Source organism: Pristiophorus japonicus, chromosome 14 (genome assembly GCF_044704955.1).
Source record: "Pristiophorus japonicus isolate sPriJap1 chromosome 14, sPriJap1.hap1, whole genome shotgun sequence".
Lineage (NCBI taxonomy): Eukaryota > Metazoa > Chordata > Chondrichthyes > Pristiophoridae > Pristiophorus > Pristiophorus japonicus.
This window is the reverse complement of record NC_091990.1, coordinates 168153059-168173675: the sequence shown is the minus strand read 5'-3', so window position 1 is coordinate 168173675 and position 20617 is coordinate 168153059. Positions and strand designations below refer to the sequence as shown.

Genomic DNA, 20617 nt, shown 5'->3' with positions numbered 1-20617 from the left:
TTTAATGTGTAGAACAGGTTTTTTAAGTTCTACAAAAATCTTCACTGGCTCCATTCTACTTTAGTTTGGAGTACGTTTTCACTGTGGAAACTTTCAAATCAGGCGTCAGTGGCCGGACACGCCCCCTTTTGAAGAAAAAATTCTGTTCTAAACTAGAACTGTTCTACCTGACTAGAACTGCAGAAAAAAAAATGTGGAGAATTGCGATTTCTAAAATAGTCCGTTCTCCACCAGTTGCTCCTAAAAATCAGGCGCGAATCATGTGGAAACTTGGGCCCTATGTTTCTTAAGCGGTAGTGGCTGCAGAGATTTAAGTAATGTCTACCTCGGGTAGGTACGATTGGTTTTTGGGGGAATTATGTAGTGGTGGAGAGTTATTTTTTGGGAATGTTTTTGGTGGGGCTATTTTGAGTTTTTGTCTCTCTCCAGGCACCTCTTAGAGCGCTCCGAAATCTGAAAACCCAGCCCTTCACCTCGTAAAATGTTCCTTAGGTTAGAACATCGGAGCTCTGGCCAACAAAAATGGTCCTTTTTCATTCTCAGGATGTGAGCGTCGTTGGCAAGGCCAGCATTTATTGCCCAGACTTAGTTGCTCAAGAAGGTGGTGAGTTGCCTTCTTGTTGAACTGCTGCAGTCCGTGTGGCAACATGGACTGTTACAGACATTTCTTGTTACCAACGAGACACATGTTACATGCTCCCCGAGATGGGGTGCACTCCTTTATCTGTCAGGTGAACATGCTGGCACTAGAGTGTGCACCGTACATGCCCTATATTGCACAGATATCTGTACTGGAGATAGAGGGTATTGTATTCCTAACACAGATGAGACTGCACACAGGGAGGTTAAAGTAACAGTGACCTCAGTCTTTAATAAGACACTCCAGAGTGAGGAACAGGCCTTAGGGGCCGGCTTATATACAGTGCTCCCAAGGGATGCTGGGATCCCTTTGGACTTCAGGGGATGAGTTCCCTGGTGGCGGAACATGGGAGTGCACGCTTTACAGATACACAACATCACTCCCCCCCCAAAAGTCAAAGTGAAAACTATTTACAAGGTGAGGCGGTCGGGAGCCTTTCTTTCCCTAGTGGACCGCCTCGGTACAAATGTCTGTTCTGGTGTGTTGGCTGTGCCCTCGCTGGGCTGGCGTGTTGTTGGCCCTGCAGGGCTGCTGGGTGAGCCTGGCCTTGCTGGGCTGTTGGGCGTGATGGGTTCGATTTCCTGGTCTGGCGTGGTTTCGTTGATCCTTTGGGTGTGTGTTGTGGGCTTGAAAAAGGTGGTGTCTGCTGTGGGTTGTTCAGGGCAGTCTGTGAACCGCAGCCTCGTTTGGTCCAGGTGCTTTCTGCAAATTTGTCGATTGTCTAGTTTGATTACCAACACCCTATTCCCTTCTTTAGCCATCACCGTGCCCGCGATCCACTTGGAACCGTGTCCATAGTTTAGCACATACACAGGTCATTCAGATCAATTTCCCGTGACACAGTGGCACGACCATCGTTTACATTTTGTTGCTGCCGCCTGCTCTCTACCTGATCATGCAGGTTGGGGTGAACCAACGAGAGTCTGGTTTTAAGTGTCCTTTTCATGAATAGCTCAGCCGGGGGCACTCCTGTGAGCGAATGGGGTCTCGTGCGGTAGCTGAGCAGCACTCGGGACAGGCGGGTTTGGAGTGAGCCTTCTGTGACTCGTTTAAGGCTCTGTTTGATGTTTGTACTGCCCGCTCTGCCTGCCCATTGGAGACTGGTTTAAATGGGGCCGAGGTGACATGTTTGATCCCATTGCGGGTCATGAATTCTTTAAATTCGGCACTGGTGAAACATGGCCCGTTGTCACTGACCAGTATGTCAGGCAGGCCGTGGGTGGCAAACATGGCCCTCAGGCTTTCAATGGTGGCGGTGGCGGTGCTTCCCGACATTATTTCACATTCAATCCATTTTGAAAAAGCATCCACCACCACCAGGAACATTTTACCGAGAAACGGGCCCGCATAGTCGACATGGATCCTCGACCATGGTCTGGAGGGCCAGGACCACAAACTTAGTGGTGCCTCTCTGGGAGCGTTGCTCAACTGAGCACATACGCTGCATTGCCGTACACAGGACTCTAAGTCAGAGTCGATGCCCGGCCACCACACGTGGGATCTGGCTATCGATTTCATCCTTACTATACCCGGGTGTGTGTTGTGGAGATCCGAGATGAACGTCTCCCTGCCCTTTTTTGGTAGCACTACGCTGTTACCCCACAACAGGCAGTCTGCCTGAATGGACAGCTCGTGCTTTCGCACTTGATTGGCTCTTGCATTTCAATGGGGATGCTGGCCCAGCTCCCATGCAGTACACAATTTTTTACGAGGGACAGCAGAGGATCTTAGCTGGTCCAAGTCCTAATCTGGCGTGCCGTGACAGGTGATTTATCATTTTCAAACGCTTCCATGACCATCAACAAGTCTGTGGGCTGCACCACCATCAACAAGTTTGCAGGCTGCGCCATTTCCACCCACATGGTGGGCAATGATAGCCGACTGAGAGCATCTGCACAGTTCTCGGTGCCTGGCCTGTGGCAGATGGTACAGTTATACACTGACAGCGCGAGTGCCCACCTTTGTATGCAGGCTGAGGCATTAGTATTTATCACCTTGGTTTCAGCGAACAGGGATGTAAGGGGCTTGTGATCAGTTTCCAGCTCAAATTTGATGCATTTTTTTTACACCGAACACACATGCTAATGCCTCTTTCTCAATCATGCTGTAGGCTCCTGGAAGCATAGGCGACAGGTTGCAACTTCCCCGCAACGTTAGCTTGTTGTAATTCACACCCGACTCCATACGACGATGCGTCACATGCTAGCACAAGTCTTTTACACGGGTTATACAATACAAGCAGCTTGTTGGAGCATAAAATATTTCTGGCTTTCTCAAAAGCAATTACTTGGTTTTTTTCCCCATACCCAGTTCTCACCTTTGCGCAATAACACATGTAGGGGCTCTAAGAGGGTGCTTAACCCCAGTAGGAAGTTACAAAATAGTTGAGGAGTTCCAGGAACGACCGCAGCTCCGTGACGTTCTGTGGCCTGGGCGCGTTCCTGATAGCCTCTGTCTTGGCGTCTGTGGGCCGAATGCCGGCCGCCGCGATCTTTCTCCCCAAAAACTCCACTTCTGTTGCCATGAAGACGCATTTCGACCTCTTCAGCCGCAGCCCTACGCGATCCAGTCGCTGGAGGACCTCCTCCATGTTTTGTAGGTGCTCGGCGGTGTCCCGACCCGTGACCAGTATGTCGTCCTGAAAGACCACCATGTGTGGTACCGGCTTGAGTAGGCTCTCCATGTTTCTCTGGAAGATCGCTGCAGCCGACCGAATTCCAAACGAGCATCTGATGTAGATGAACAGTCCCTTGTGCGTGTTGATGCAGGTGTGGCCCTTCGAAGACTCCTCCAGCTCATGTAGGCCAAAGTCAGGTCGAGCTTGGTGAACGTCTTGCCTCCTGCCAGCATAGCAAATAGATCGTCTGCCTTAGGTAGCGGGTATTGGTCCTGTAGCGAGAAACGATTAATAGTTACTTTATAATCGCCGCAAATCCTGACCGTGCCATCACTTTTGAGTACTGGAACAATCAGGCTGGCCCACTCGCTGAATTCCACTGGGGAGATGATGCCCCTGCGTTGCAGCCTGTCCAGATCGATTTCCACTCTCTCCCTCATCATGTGAGGTACCGCTCACACCTTGTGGTGAATGGGTCGTGCCTCTGGGACCAAGTGGATCCGCACCTTCGCCCCGGAAAAGTTTCCAATGCCTGGCTCAAAAAGGGAAGGAAATTTGTTAAGAACCTGGGTACATGAGGCCTCATCGACATGTGATAGCGCTCGGATGTCATCCCAGTTCCAGTGGCTTTTGCCCAGCCAGCTCCTTCCAAGCAGCGTGGGGCCATCGCCCGGGACAATACAGAGTGGCAGTTCGTGCACTGTGCCCTTGTAGGTGACCTTGACCATGGCGCTGCCCAGGACAGTGATGAGTTCGTTGGTGTACGTTCTCAGTTTCGTGTGGATGGGGCTCAGGGCTGGTCTGAGTGCCTTGTTGCACCACAGTCTCTCAAACATTTTTTTACTCATGATGGATTGGCTAGCACCAGTGTCCAGTTCCATGGCTACGGGTAAGCCATTCAATTTTACATTTAGCATTATAGGTGGACATTTCGTTGAAAATGTGTGCACCCCATGTACTTCAGCATCTGCCTCCTCTCTCTGAGGCTCGAAATTGCTTTGATTCACCATGGACCGATCTTCCTCTGTCACGTGGTGGTTAGCAGGTTTTGCAGAGCTTGCAGCTCGTTTGCAAGCTCGTTGGAGGTGCCCCATTGTTCCACAGCTCTTGCAAACATACCCTTTGAAGCGGCATGAATAGGCTGAATGGAAGCCTCCACAACGCCAACAAGGTGTGAATTGCCTTGCATTCATCCTTTGTTGGGGACTCTTGAGTTATCTGGGTCACCTGAGGCCTGCTGGCAGTTGCAGACTCGTGGGTTCTGCCCTGTACATTTCTGCTCGCAAACACAGTTCCAGTTAATTTATGAACACTTGTGTGCTGAGAGATTTGTTTGGTGTTATCACTGGTGGACATAAACGCCTGTGCTATCGCAATGCCCTTACTGAGGGTTGGTGTCTCTACAGTCAAAGGTTTTCGTAGTATGGTCTCGTGGCCAATGCCCAGTACAAAAAAAGTCTCTGAGCATTTGCTCCAAGTCGCCATCAAACGTACATTGTCCTGCAAGTCGCCTTAGCTCGCCACTTCCTGACCTTCAGATCGCTGGCACGTGTAGAACCGATACCTCGCCATCAGCACGCTCTCCGTCGGGTTAAGATGCTCCCGAACCAGTGTACACTGCTCCTCATATGACTTATCTGTGGGTTTCACTGGAGCCAGAAGATCCTTCATGAGGCTTTAGGTCGGTGCCGGCAGACTGTGAGGAGGACCGCTCTCCTTTTTGCAGCGCTTCCTTCTCCGTCCAGCTCGTTGGCTACAAAGTACTGGTCTAGCCGTTCGACATAGGCTTCCCAGTCCTCACCCTCTGAGAACTTCTCCAGGATGCCCACAGTTTGCTGCATCTTTGCGTTGGATTCGTATTCTCGTCGCCAGTTATTGTGTTTCTAACACAGATGAGACTGCACACAGGGAGGTTAAAGTAACAGTGACCTCAGTCTTTAATAAGACACTCAAGAGTGAGAAACAGGCCTTAGGGGCCGGCTTATATACAGTGCTCCCAAGGGATGCTGGGATCTCTTGGGACTTCAGGGGATGAGCTCCCTGGCGGCGGAACATGGGAGTGCATGCTTTACAGATACACAACAGAGGGGACGTACAGATATCTGTACTAGAGATAGAGGGGATGCACCGATATCTGTACTGGAGATAGAGGCTGTTTGTATAGCTGCTGTGTCCATCAGATGTGAATAAATATGAGCTCCTCCATCACCCGCACCGCTGGTCCTATTCTCAGATATTGGCTCTACTCCAATAGTGATCACACAATTCATCTCCAGGACAAAGACCCACAGCAGGGACATGGTCAGGTGAGAGCAGACAATTAGCTTTTACCCAGCGTGTTCCTCATGGACTTTGTGTTTTGCGAGACAGTTTACATATAAATACCAGTATCATATTTGTTATGTAATGGTGTGTGTATCGTCCCAGTACCTTAAATGTAATGTAAGTACTATGCCACACCACAGAGGGCGCTGTTGTGGGAAACCCTGGTAGTACCTGTAACAAGGGCTATATAAGGCTGTCCACCACACCTGGGAGGCACTCTGGAGCTGAACAATAAAGGACGAAGATCACAGCAGTTAGACTTACACCAGACCGTGTGGAGTCAGTGATTTGTGTGCTACATACACCACAATATTCATAACGTGTAATGATGGATTGAATTAATAACTCAGTACATGTGGTACTGCAGTAAACCAGTAAATACAGTCAGTGGGATGGCTAATTTAAATCTGAATCACCAATGGAACAGAAAGAGCCAGAGATCTAGCAATCTTGTCAATTTAAAATGCAGCAACAAACAGGTGTTAATCATGATGTATTAATATTATTGGGTCTTTGTTTTACTCATTAAGGTAAAGCATTATTGTCAATGGAATATTTATTCCTCCACAGTGTCACAGCAAGCATACTCCGATCAGGAGCTCAGGAGAAGATCCCATGAATCAGGTCTGGATTCTAACGTTGGTCTCAAACAACAACTTGTATTTATATAGCGCCTTTAACGTAGTTAGACGTTCCAATGTGCTTCACAGGAGTGTTATAAGATTCAAAAAATTGACACTGAGCCACACAAGAGGAAATTGTGGCAGATGACCAAAAGCTTGGTCAAAGAGGTAGGTTTTAAGGAGCGTCTTAAAGGAGGAAAGAGAGGTAGAGAGGCGGAGAGGTTTAGGGAGGGAGTTCCAGAGCTTAGGGCTCAGGCAGCTGAAGGCACGGCCACCGATGGTTGAGCGTTTATAATCAGGGATGGTCAGGAGGGCAGAGTTAGAGAAGCGTAGATATCTCAGGGCCAGGACCAGGATGTGGGCGAGGGGGAGCTGTGGTTGTGAGGCTGATAGAGATTACAGAGATAGGGAGGGGGGAGGCCATGGAGGGATTTGCAAACAAGGATGAGAAATTTAAAATCGTGATGTTGCTTAACCGGGAGCCAATCTAGATCAGCGAGCACAGGGGGTGATGGGTGAACGGGACTTGGTGCGAGTTAGGACATGGGCTGCCGAGTTTTGAATTACCTCAATTTGCATAGGGTAGAACGTGGGAGGCCAGCCAAGAGTACGTTGGAGTAGTCAAGTCTAGAGGTAACACAGACATGGATGAGGGTTTCAGCAGCAGAAGAGCTGAGGCAAGGTCGGAGGCAGGCAATGTTACAGAGGTGAAAATAGGTGGTTTTAGTTATGCCGCGGATATGTGGCTGGAAGCTAATTTCAGGGTCAAATATGGCACCACGGTTGCGAAGTCTGGTTCAGCGTCAGACAGCTGCTAGGGAGAGGGATGGAGTCGGTGGTTAGGGAACAGAGTTTCTGGCGGCGACCAAAGATAATGGCTTCGGTCTTGTAATTGTAGAAAATCTCTGCTCATCCAGAACTGCATGTCGGACAAGCAGTCTGACAATTTAGAGACAGTGGAGGGGTTGAGAGAAGTGGTGGTGAGGTAGAGCTGGGTGTTATCAGCGTACATGTAGAAACTGACGCTGTGTTTTCGGATGATGTCGCCATGGGGCAACATGTAGATGAGAAATAGGAGGGGGCCAAGGATAGATCTTTGGGGGACACCAGAGGTAACGATGCGGGGGCGGGAAGAGAAGCCATTGCAGGTGATTCTCTGGTTACGATTAGATAGATAAGAATGGAACCAGGCGAGTGCAGTCCCACCCAGCTGGACGACGGTGGAGAGGCGTTGGAGAAGAGAGTGGTCAACCGTGTCAAAGGCTGCAGACAGGTCAAGAAGGACGAGGAGGGATAGTTTATCTCTGTCACAGTTACAAAGGATGTCATTTGTGACTTTGCTGAGAGCCATTTCGGTACTGTGGCAGGAGCGGAAACCGGATTGAAAGGATTTAAACATGGAGTTCCGGGAAAGATGAGCATGGATTTGGGAGGCGACAGCACGTTCAAGGACTTTGGAGGAAAGGGAGTTTGGAGTTGGGTCGGTAGCTTGCAAGCACAGTGTTGTCAAGGGTATTTTTGAGGAGAGGGGTGATAACGGCAGATTTGAAGGAGAGGGGGAAAGTACCTGAGGACAGAGAACCGTTAACAATGTCGGCTAACATGGGAACCAGAAAAGGAAGTTGGGTGGTCAGCAGTTTAGTGGGAATCGGGTCAAGGCAGCAGGAAGTGGGTCTCGTGGACAGGATGAGCATGGAGAGGTCAAGAGGGGAGATCGGAGAGAAACTGGAGAAAGATGTGGGGTCAGGGCTAGGGCAGGGGGGATCCTGAGAGGAAGTTTGGCTCGATGGACTAGGGGAACTCTTAGAGGCAGCTGATTGGATGGTTCCAATCTTCGAGACAAAGAAATCCATGACCTCCTCGCACTTGTTGGAAGTGAGTGTGGTGGAGACAGGGGCGAGGGGTTTAAGAAGATGGTTAGCAGTAGCGAATAGTAGCCTGGGCTTACCTTTGCATTCCAGAATGATTGTGGAACCGTGAGTAGTTTCGGCAGACAAGAGTAGGACCCGATAATGCTTTATGCGGTTCAGCCATAAAGGTCAGTATGTTAAAGATGTGAGCCCCACACCCGCCCAAACAAAAACCTGTGCCCTCCCTTACCAAATGTTTCCTGTTTGAAAGAGGACAGTACTTACTGGTGCTCGATCTGGAAGTTGAGGTGGCCACTGAACCAGTCATTGAAGGAAGATTGTTCAATATTACATGTGGCCTCCAACTGGAGAATCAAAAACAGAATAGTATGTCATTACACATCCTGCAGGATAATGTGTACCAAGCTCATGGTCGACAGGGCTGTAGTAATACCCGCCCTCCTGTATGGCTCAGAGACATAGACCATGTACAGTAGACATCTCAAATCACTGGAGAAATACCACCAACGATGTCTCTGCAAGATTCTACAAATCCCCTGGGAGGACAGACGCACCAACATTAGCGTCCTCAACCAGGCCAACATCCCCAGCATTGAAGCACTGACCACACTCGACCAGCTCCGTTGGGCGGGCCACATTGTCTGCATGCCAGACACGAGACTCCCAAAGCAAGCGCTCTACTTGGAGCCTCTTCACAGCAAACGAACCAAAGGTGAGCGGAGGAAACGTTTCAAGGACACCCTCAAAGCCTCCCTGATAAAGTGCAACATTCCCACCGATACCTGGGAGTCCCTGGCCAAAGACCGCCCTAAGTGGAGGAAGTGCATCCGGGAAGACGCTGAGCACCTCGAGTCTCATCGCCGAGAGCATGCAGAAACCAAGCGCAGGCAGCAGAAAGAGCGTGCGGCAAACCAGTCCCACCCACCCTTTTCCCCCCCAACGACTATCTGTCCCACCTGTGACAGGGACTGTGGTTCACGTATTAGACTGTTCAGCCACCTAACAACTCATTTTTAGAGTGGAAGCAAGTCTTCCTCGATTCCGAGGGACTGCCTATGATGATGATGAAGGATAATGATCTGAAAGCACCTGGTTGCAGGTCGACAGTCAGACTTCAAACTGCTGAAGGCGGCCAAGCGGCTCGTGCCTCGACACCCCAGACTGTTGACCACCCACGCCATGTGTCTTGTTGGTTCAGTGTCAGGACATGAATTTGAGTTTCTTATAAAGCTACATTCCCTCACTATATTTGATTTGTTGACATGAGCCAGGCAAAATACATAACACGGGTTTACTGAGTTGAGTTGAATCAGGTTGAATGCGACCTCTCTGTGTTGTTGCTCTGCCCAGACCAGCCTGTGTTTCAGGAAGCACTGAGCTGCACATTGACAATCCAACCATCAATGGCGTTTGTTTTGGAAAAACATTCCATATCATTACTGACTTCTAAGGGCGCGGCCCCGGACAACATGGACCATCTCCCATACCTCGGGAGCCTCTTATCAACAAGAGCAGACATTGCCGACGAGATCCAATACCGCCTCCAGTGCGCCAGTGCAGCCTTCGGCCGCCTGAGGAAAAGAGTGTTTGAAGACCAGGCCCTCTAAACTGCCACCAAGCTCATGGTCGACAAGACTGTTGTAATACCCGCCCTCCTGTAAGGCTCAGAAACATGGACCATGTACAGTAGACATCTCAAGTCGCTGGAGAAATAACACTAACAATGTCTCCGCAAGATCCTACAAATCCCCTGGGAGGACAGACGCACCAACATTAGCGCCCTCGACTAGGCCAACATCCCCAGCATTGAAGCACTGACCACACTTGATCAGCTCTGCTGGGCAGGCCACATTGTCCGCATGCCAGACACGAGACTCTCAAAGCAAGTGCTCGACTCGGAACTCCTTCATGGCAAACGAACCAAAGGTAGACAGAGGAAACGTTACAAGGACACCCTCAAAGCCTCCCTGATAAAGTGCAACATCCCCACCGACACCTGAGAGTCCCTGACCAAAGACCGCCCTAAGTGGAAGTGCATCCGGGAGGGCGCTGAGCACCTCAAGGCTCGTTGCCGAGAGCATGCAGAAACCAAGCGCAGGCAGTGGAAGGAGCGTGCGGCAAACCAGTCCCACCCTCCCTTTCCCTCAACGACTATCTGTCCCACCTATGACAGGGACTGTGGCTCTCGTATTGGACTGTTCAGCCACCTAAGGACTCATTTTTAGAGTGGAAGCAAGTCTTCCTCGATTCCGAGGGACTGCCTATGATGATGATGACTCCAAAGGCAAGTTGTTGTAACTGCAGGTACTGACCTCATACTTGTACGGAGTGACATGGGAGCGACACACCAGAGTTATACTGCCAGTTTCTAAATCACTCTCCGCCCAAAGACAACAGCTGTACGGAGCTCTGGTCAGACCCCATCTGGAGTACAGCGTTTATTTCTGGGCACCACAGCTCAGGGAGGATGTATCGGCCTTAGTGGGGGCACAGCTCACATTCACCAGAATGATACCGGGGATAAAGGGGTTAAATTATCAGGACAGATTGCATAGACTCAGCTTGCATCCCCTTATGGATATAGAAGATTAAGTAATGACCAAATTAAAGAGTTTAAGATGGTTAAAGGATATGATAGGCTGGATAGAGAGAAATTATTTCCTTTGGTGGAAGAGTACAAAGCAAGGGGGCATAACCTTACAATTAGAGCCAAGCTGTTCAGGAGTGATGTCAGAAAGTACTTCTTCACACAAAGGGTAGTGTAAGTCTAGAACTCTCTCCCCCAAAAAGCTGTGGAGGCTAGGTCAATTGAAAATGTCAAAACTGAGATTGTTAGATTTGGTGGCAAGGCAATTGAGGGTTACGGAACCAAGGAGGGTAGATGGAGTTAAGTTACAGATCAGAAATAATCGAATTGAATAGAGGACTAGGCTCGAGGGGCTGAGTGGCCCACTCCTGGTCCTATGTCACAGAGCTCTGCTCGATAAATTTTAATGTTCGAGAGTGAAGTGTTACATTAGCTCTCTAAAACTTGGCTTTGTATCAGACTGCAGTTATACTGTAGAGAATGTGAAGCAGAGGCAGTGCCGTCCTATCTCCTGAAGTCGGTCTGACACCTCTAGCCTAATCTCGGTTTGAAAAGGGGGGAATATTAAAGCATAGAGAGAAGAAAGGAGGAGAATACTTACAAACATACAGAAAAGGACAGGAAAATATCATCTGGTCCAGCAAGTCTGCCCCACCCTGACCTGGTATCGCCTAATAATCTACACACACCATCAACTCGCTCTCCCGGTCAGGAAGTTTCCTGGAAGAGGCAAAAAAGTAAAAAAAGACTCTAGGCCAATTTAGGAAAAAACTATGGGAAATTGCTCTCCGAAGGCAATCGAGCAAGGTCCAGGGGGGTCATGGTGCTCAATATTCCCAGTCTTATTTAATCTATCCATCCTCCATAGCTCAAGATATCTACTTCCCCATCTGTGTAAACCCCTCCACCCCTACAACCCTCCGAGATCTCTGTACTCCTCCAATTCTGGCCTCTTGCACATCCCGATATCCTTCGCACCACCATTGGCGACCATGCCTCCAACTGCCTGGGCCCTGAGTACTGGAATTCCCTCCCTAAACATCCCAGCCTCTCTACTGCTCTCTCCTCCTGTAAGTGGCTCCTTAAAACCTACCTCTTTGACCAAGCTTTTGGTCACCTGTCCTAATATCTCTCTATGTGGCTTGGTGTCAAATTGTATCTGATTACACTCCTGTGAAGCATCTTGGGATGTTTTACTATGCTAAAGGTGCTATATAAATGTAAGTTGTTGTTGTCTTCCTCTCTCAGGAATTTGCCCAGCTCACTTTTGAAAGCAGTGGGATCAGATGAAGTGGAAAAATCACCGACTCAATGGACCAGGTGACCTGATTCTTTGCTTCTAAACATCGTTCCACTCACTTCACACATTAATTATAGAGCTGAGCATATACACTTCTCATCAGTGCAAATTATACAGTGCATCCAGTCTGTAAGTTGTTTACTGAAAGGTCTCTCTTGGAAGCAAATAAAGGGCATTTGTAAACAAGCGATCGAGATGTTTCGTAGTGACCCAGTGGTTCTAGCGGCAGAATGTTTCACTTGTACTCCCAAAATGCATTGAGTTGAATTCTAGACTTAAGTATTTTCATTGCCCATCCCTTGGGATGATAGAATTGGCAGGTGATGCCCCAAGACCTTCACTTATCTTCCTCGTTGGGTGATGTGCAAAAGTAGCCCAAGGGTGACAAATCATCATGTGTAGGAACACTGACTGGATTGTGTTTTAATGCCTCTTCTGAACCTTAACCGAGATAGGGAACTTCACTGCCCAGGGAGTCATGGTCACAAACTCATAGTCAACAGTCCACAACATCATACACTGGGGCAGCAATAAACCACACCATCATGGTGGTCTCCGGAACCACAGGCTTGTTTCCAGGCCTGACTGATATTGGCCAGAGTGGTGGACTCTCATGTTATCCCTAAAGGTGACTCATCTGAGACAACATTGCTTTCCAATGCTTGGCCGCCTTCAAGATTGATGTTGAATGTCTTGGGCTCAATATTGGTCCCAGACATGACCAATATTGACTAAAAAAGTCGCATCAAACATTTTAGGCCAATCAAGAAAGTCAACACCTTCGGCTGATCTGGTTATATCTCTGGAAGAATCATGTCAAAATATCACATTAAAATTAACCCAACAATAAAAAGCTCGAATGGTCCTATGCTTTCAATGAGATAACTCATTGCATGTGCAAGCATCTAAACATTGCTGAAATGAGTTATCTTCAGCACTGCACAGTTTTACACACTAGCAGCAGGGTGATCTGTGACGGCCTGACATCTTTGTATCACCAATGATGCCAATGCACTGTGTTCGGTTCAGTAACATGCCAAGTTTTCTGACAGTTTGACACATGGCAGCATCCTTTAAATTCACCATCCTATATCTCTGTGCAGTTGTCAGATTCTGTCTGTTTTGTCAGCACCTGACATGGATCTGCATCGTCGTGGAAGCACTTTTCTGCATCATCATGAAACTTTAATCTGCTATAAACATTCTAATTATTTTACATTAGTGGTTTAATGAGCTGCCTTCTGTATACTTAATATTCTGGAGAACAAAGTCATTGAAATTTGAGGCTGAAATAGAGAACAGGAACAGGCATATAATTCAATCTGTTTCTCAGGACAAAGACTAGCCTCCACTAATAATTGAACATCTTTCTCCACAGATTAATGAGCGATCTAGTATACAACATCTCAATGTGACAATAGAGCCACAGAATTGAAGCACCCCCTGGTTGATTTCCGCTGATTTGTGCTCCTCTTCTGCCTCTCTGATCTTTGTTTCCTCTCCTCTCTCCTAAAATCACCAACCCGTGTTAGTCTTCTGTAGGCACTGGACCACTTTCCAGGACCTTCTGCAAGTAGCCATTCCCCATTTGAGACCACACAATGACTTGTGACCAGAGAGGCATCATAGCCAATAGTGATCCTGTCCTCATCCAACTCCACATGGCCCACTCTCTCTCCTCCAGTCTTCCAGATCACATCCTTTCAATAAGAGGCAGCAGGAACAAACAAGGTGAATATCAGACCTGCTTTATGGACCGTCATTGATGCAGCAAACCACTCTTCATGATGAGAACCAATCAAGATCGCTGACTATAAACCATATGATCATTTTGTGGTGGCAGCAATTTTAGACACTTGGGAAAAACTGAGATACAATGGCCATTTTTGAAGTTATCCCATGATGTAGCTTGTCTGTATTGGCTACAATTTAATGGGCAGCCTTTTTGATAAGAATACAAGATTCTAATGTAATTATGACTAAAAACATTTCATTTTTTAAAATTTGGGAAATGTTACAAACAGCTAAAAGAAAATTCCAAATCTGAGCATTATACGGAGGGTTACCTGCATCGTGAGCCAGTCCTTATGCTTTTCATCATCAATATTCATTGGAATATGGTTCATCTGGGTCACCCACACGAACCAGTGACTTTCTATGAACCTGCAGAGAGAACCAGGGCAATAGTCAGGTATCAACTACTATCGAAACTCATCAACTGCTGAATCTACTACATTCTGTTCAGAACAGGCAGGTACTTGTTAAACAGTTTCCTGGAAATCCCTTTAGGGTGCTCTTCCTCCTTTGAACATAATAAACTGGGACCAGAGAACATTTTCCCTCTAATTCTCTGCCTCTCCAATGTTCTTCCTCCTCTCCTGAAGACACCAACTCACACGGGTACAGTTCCATAGGGACCGGCACACTCCCAAATGGACATTCTTCATGTGTGAGCTTAGACACTGAAAGTTGGTAAGCTTCAAGAGTTATCACAGCTGAGAATGAACCCGTCCTCATGCAATGTCCACATACAAACACTTTCTAGAAGGGTTATTAGACAGGAATCATGAGGAGGAAGCCTCACTGATTTTCCCCTCCTAGCTCAGAGAAACTAAGGCCAATTGTAGCAGCCCTACTGCCATTGGTGTCAGCCGTGGCTCAGTGGAAAGCACTCTCGCCTCAGAGTTAGAAGGTTGTGGGTTCAAGTCCCACTCCAGAGACTTGAATACAAAATCCAGGTCGACAATCCAGTGCAGTACTGAGAGAGTGCTACACTGTTGGAGGTGCCGTCTTTTGAATGAGATGTTGAACCGAGGCCCTGACTGCCCTCTCTCAGGTGGCCGTAAAAAATCCCACCGTACTATTTCAAAGAGCAGGAGCATATACCTGGTGTCCTGGCCTATATTTATCCCTCAACTAAACCTGAAAGTAGATTATCTGGTCATTATCATATCGCTTTTTGTGGGACCTTGCTGTGTGCAAATTGGCTACTGCTCTTCCTGCATTGCAAATTGACTTGCCACCAGGGGGGGCGCACCTGTGGGAGACCCAAGGGTCACCTGCACACCCTGGGCAAGCAGGTATAAAAGGCAGACTACCATGCTGCCTCCTCACTCTGGAGCTACAATAAAGCGACCAAGGTCACAACAGTTTGAGCTTAGGATGTACAGTCTTGTGGAGTTCTTCTAAACGTAACAATTTGGGACATCCTGAGGTCATGAATGCAAGTCTTTTTATAGCTGAGATCAGCTAACAGCACAGACTGGGGGATTAAACCTGGAACTTTCCTGTTCTGAATACCTCTGTTACATACAGCTTTTACTGACTGACCTCTAGAGAACTGGAGAACATTTCTTAATGCACTTTGCTTTCCATACATGGTAATCTTGTTCAAATTTTAAATAGCTTGTACTTTGTGTGCCCGACGTCAGTGGTTATTTATCAGTAAGTCACTATCTTTTCTAGCATGTCTGCCGCAGCACTTTGGCCCAGCAGGAAAGGAAAATAAAAAGCTGGCTCTCAGATATTAACAAAGGTACAGAGCTGCTCGAAATTGATGCCAGTATAAATGAGCCAATTTGGACTGGTCGTTACAGAAGTTTGGGGAAGGTTGGGCATTTGACACTGAACATGTGATTGGATTATCAGACAATTCATCGCGTAATATCATAGGCACAGGGGAGGAGGAAAAAAAGGGAGGGGGGAAATATGTCCCTCACATTTTTGGCATGTTAAATCCCCTCCTCCCTGCTCCAAAATGCTAAATTAACCCTAAAGTCCTCTTCAACTATTTAAACAAGGTAGCACCTTGGTTTATCTTCCTAATAAATTATAACATTACCGACTGTGACTGGTGCAATAGGAGGAGTTCTCTCCAACTGTACATACCTGACAAAGAGGACAAAGAGTATGGAACCGAAAAATCCATAAAATGGGACGTAGGTGTTGAAGTAGCGGATGTAATACGTTGTTGCCCAGGCAAGATCCTGCAAAGTGGAGAAGAAGTAGACTGAACCGTGTTAAAGGCATTGTGATATTACTGAGTTACAATAAATGTAAAAGCTATGATATTGCTCTGATGTGTGTGCAATGCAGTAAGTGCAGACAGTGCCATGCTTTAGGTATGGGATTTGCTGATGGGGAGCGGATTTGCAGGGGGGAGGATTGCCAGTGTAACTAGGTTCCACCTCAAATGCTTGGGCATCCCAACCCTGGACTGAAATCAGGCTTTCCTTTCTCCCAGTCCCCAGGAATTTGGTGCCAATATGTCCATCTACTGTGGTTCCCCAGTTACGTGTTGGACAGCATCTCTTTATACAGAAGCGGAAGGTAATATGCTGCTCCGCGCCAGTGATTGTCCATCTGTTGTTGCGCCCAGAATTTCCTACATGACAAGGCCCCCAACGCAAGTGGTGCCAGTACCAGTGGCAAGCAAGAGATGGCGTTTACATTCAGGGAGGCAAGAAGAACTCGCAGGCCCAGTCACCCTTGGCATTTCTCACACAAGTCCCACTGGCTAGTTCTAGGTCGGGGTAAGGGGTCACCAGCCTGCCCTTTCCATCGGGCAATAACAGAATGTGGAGAGGGGGAAGACAAAAGTGGAAAAATAAAATTCAAAGTGTGGGAGATGGTGAGGAGTGGGAGAGGGGGAAACAAAAACCTCGTGTTGCACGTTCTGATGTACTTACCACCCAATCTCGACGAGAAATCATGGTCATCATTATCTGAATGTAGAAATACACCGGGATTAGCAGGGGTGGGCCAACTGAAAGAGAGAGCAGCAAGTGACAACACAGGAGATATCACAACAGGAAACAACCCTCACAACTGTCAGAACCACACTGACTGGTACGGAGCCATACTTACTGAGGAAAAAGTACTCGTGCTGATAGTTGTACGGCAAATACTTGATCTTCTTTTTACCAAACTACAGGGGGAAAAGAGGAATTAGGAGGGATCGGATCAGCATCTACATGAGGTCTTCAGTACAAAGGATGTCAATCCTTCACAGGAACATTTGAACTGAAGATCCATATTCTGAATAAAACCATCGGTTAGATTCCAGCCTACAAATCCCTCCCAGGTATGCATTGTTCTACGGTTCTATATTCTCAGCATTCCTGGCCTACCATGCTTCCAGTGGGAAATGAGGATGGGAGGAAATTCCACACCTTCCGGGTATCCGTTATTCTACATACAAAGTATCGGAACCCCTGGATTAGATTTCAACCTCTCACTCACTCCTGGGTATCTGCTATTCTGTAAGATGTACTTTCCTCCAGTTGCTAATGTTAGTGAAAAAGTCGACATAAGTGTAAACATGTCTCCCGGAGTAAACCAACAGTGAGGTTTTTGTGACTCTGAGGGAAATGTCGCAGCCCACATAAATCTGTTTGATAAATGTATGAGAGTTCAGACTATACTTGTAGGAGCTTATCCTTTCTGGTCCCAATGTTAAGCACAGAGAACATGGAGTGCATCGGTACTATCCCTCCCAAGATGCAAATTCTCTGTCCCTCCTCCCTGAATCCTAACTCTATTAAAAGCAAGATTCACTCTGTGCTGTCTCCTACTCTAACTCACTTTTTCGCCAAGACCTCAAAACTGTGGAACTCCTTACCTTCCTCAGGCTCCCTTTCCTACTTCAATCCATAGTCTTGCAACATGCCTGGCATCATGTAGTCAGTACTCCCTGATTTATCTCACCTTCTCTTTCCAAACTTGGTCTTGTCCTGCACTATGGGCCCAGGTCCTTCTCCTAGATTTCTCAATATAAAGAAATTACCTCCACGGGTTGTGTATCTCCCAATACAAACATCTTCAGCATGTTCACGTCGGGGTCCTTATTAAAGATGTTGGGTTTGGCGTGGTGCTGAAAGTGTCGATGGTTCCACCAGTTCCCAGATGCCCCCTTATAACAGAGATACAGTATCACACAATATACTAAAAGCATAGCAATCCCTGCTCATGCTCTTTTAATATCGTCATCACACTTATTCACATTAACTCCAGCTCTTTACTTATATGAGCTTCAAATTCTTAATCACCCACACGAGTTTCGGTACCTCACTCAATCCCTCCGGGTTTACTGTCTGATACTTGTTGACAGTCATTCTCAGCATCTGCTCTCTGTCAGAGTCATCGTTAAACAGCTGGCACAATTGCAACCCATTCCCTCTCACTTTTACTTGGGGCATTGCTGCACCGCAAATAGCAGTTCGACACTGGTATCTCAGAGAGCAATCCAAGGTTGGCAGACCCAAGTTGTCTGCTCCTATGGTGCTATCTAGTCCAGGCAAAAAAAGGTCTGTGCATGCATGTTTATCGAGCTTAAATGCTAATGTTAGTGGGCTGTCCTTTTGGCTTAATAATATCAGAAAGAGTCAAAACACAGTTAAGAAGTTCCCAGGCAATCCAGTCAAACTTTTTAAACCTTGGCTCTGCACATGGCCACAGATATACTGCAACAGGTGTGAAGCAGGAATGTTGCAAGGTTGTCTCCTGGAGGTGGTCGTGCTGCTCCTGCTCATAAGGTGACTGCACACTCAAATTACACAGTTTACATTAAATTACACTGCACAGCTTACATCAGAAACCAAAACCATTTCACCATAGCAAATTATGAACAAAAGCAAACTACTACAAGTGCTGGAAATCTTAAACAAGAACGGAATATGCTGGGTATATTCAACAGGTCAGTCAGCATCTGAGGAGAGAACAGACAAATAAGGACTGACCAATATTACCGATGAACAGCTTTTATAAAGGAACAGAACATGGGAAGGTGAACGGAAAATATATAGACACAATCACAGAGGAAGAAATAGAATGACCTCTAAAGGTTACTGCACAAGATAAGAGCTCACGGGGGTGGGGGGTAATATATTAGGATGGATAGAGAATTGGCTTACTAACAGAAAACAGAGAGTCGGGATAAATGGTTAATTTTCTAGCTGGCAAACTGTAACTAGTGGGGTGTCACAGGAATCAGTGCTGGGTCCTCAACTATTTACAATACATATTAATGACTTGGATGAAGGGACAGAGTGTAATGTAGCCAAGTTTGCTGATGATACAAAGATGGGTGGGAAAGCAAATTGTGAGGAGGACACAAAGAATCTGCAAAGTGATATAGACAGGCTAAGTGAGTGGGCAAAAATTTGGCAGATGGAGTATAATGTGGGAAAGTGTGAGGTTATCCACTTTGACAGGAAAAATAAAAAAGCTAATTATTATTTAAATGGAGAAAGATTACAAAGTGCTGCAGTACAGAGGGACCTGGGGGTCCTTGTGCATGAAACACAAAAAGTTAGTATGCAGGTACAGCAAGTGATCAGGAAGGCAAATGGAATGTTGGCCTTTATTGCAAGGGGGATAGAGTATAAAAGCAGGGAAGTCCTGCTACAACTGTACAGGGTATTGGTGAGACCACACCTGGAGTACTGCGTATAGTTTTGGTCTCCTTATTTAAGGAAGGATATACTTGCATTGGAGGCAGTTCAGAGAAGGTTCACTAGGTTGATTCCTGAGATGAAGGGGTTGACTTATGAACAAAGGTTGAGCAGGTTGGGCCTATACACATTGGCGTTTAGAAGAATGAAAGGTGATCTTATTGAAACGTATAAGATACTGAGGGGGCTTGACAAGGTGGATGCAGAGAGGATGTTTCCACTCATGGGGAAATCTAGAACTAGGGGGCATAGTTTAAGAATAAGGGGCCGCCCATTTAAAATTGAGATGAGAAGGGATTTTTTTCTCTCAGAGTAAATCTGTGGAATTCTCTGCCCCAGAGAGGTGTGGAGGCTGGGTCATTGAGTATACTTAAGGCGGATATAGACAGATTTTTGAACGATAAGGGAATCAAGGGTTATGGGGAGCGGGCAGGGAAGTGGAGCTGAGACCAAGATCAGATCAGCCATGATCTTATTGAATGGCGGAGCAGGCTCGAGAGACCAAATGACCTACTCCTGCTCCTATTTCTTATGTTCTAAAGTGCTTAAATGGAGAAGAGGAGATGGTTAAATGGCAGAAGTAATATTAGGATGAGACACTAGGGGCTGGATTTTCGGCTCACTACCGCCTCAGTTAGCGGTCTGGAGGGGCGGTAAAAGGTGTTTCCAGGCCTTACGGCGGGCGTCCAGCTTTTACCGCCCGATTGGAAAATTCGGCTCATAATTTGCGGCGGCGCAAAGACTTACCGCTCCGCCCTCTACTTTCACTGAGATCATGACGTCAATCGTCGTGCAATGCTCCGCTCGCAGCCACGGATGCAAAATTAGGCCCCAACACCCCATTTTATGCCCACCCCAGGAAAGGCCTAAAAAACCGGGCATTCGCATGGTCCAATGGTCGTATTTAAATGGTGGGAGGGGGCTCCTACATCGCAGGTCACACTGACGGCAACGGTTGCGCACAGCACGCTGCGTGAAGCTCTGCCTTAAAAGTGGTACTTTTACCTGCCATTACAGTGTCCTTACATCTTCACTGAAACAATTTAATGGGGGAATTACTAGTTTTCCAGCGTTTCATCCTCCACGCTCCATCCTTCATCCTTCCCAGATAGGGAATGGAAGACCAACAGGAAGAGCAGTGCAGGGAAGGTAGTTCTGGGGTCCCCTGCGGTCATCCCCCTGCAAAACAGATACACCGCTTTG

At 47.2% G+C, this 20617-nt stretch overlaps 1 protein-coding gene across 2 annotated transcripts in view; it reads right to left on the bottom strand.

Moving 5' to 3' along the window:
* LOC139280222 (acyl-CoA 6-desaturase-like) overlaps positions 1 to 20617 on the bottom strand; it is a 109440-nt gene that overhangs the window by 11351 nt on the left and 77472 nt on the right. For both annotated transcript variants that reach the window (XM_070899835.1, XM_070899836.1), the window contains 6 exons: positions 17749 to 17874; positions 16830 to 16890; positions 16652 to 16728; positions 15852 to 15949; positions 14030 to 14126; positions 8341 to 8420 (listed from right to left, as the gene is read on the bottom strand). In XM_070899835.1, the coding sequence (XP_070755936.1) occupies positions 8341 to 8420; positions 14030 to 14126; positions 15852 to 15949; positions 16652 to 16728; positions 16830 to 16890; positions 17749 to 17874 (539 nt within the window). The remainder of the gene's footprint in view (positions 1 to 8340; positions 8421 to 14029; positions 14127 to 15851; positions 15950 to 16651; positions 16729 to 16829; positions 16891 to 17748; positions 17875 to 20617) is intronic.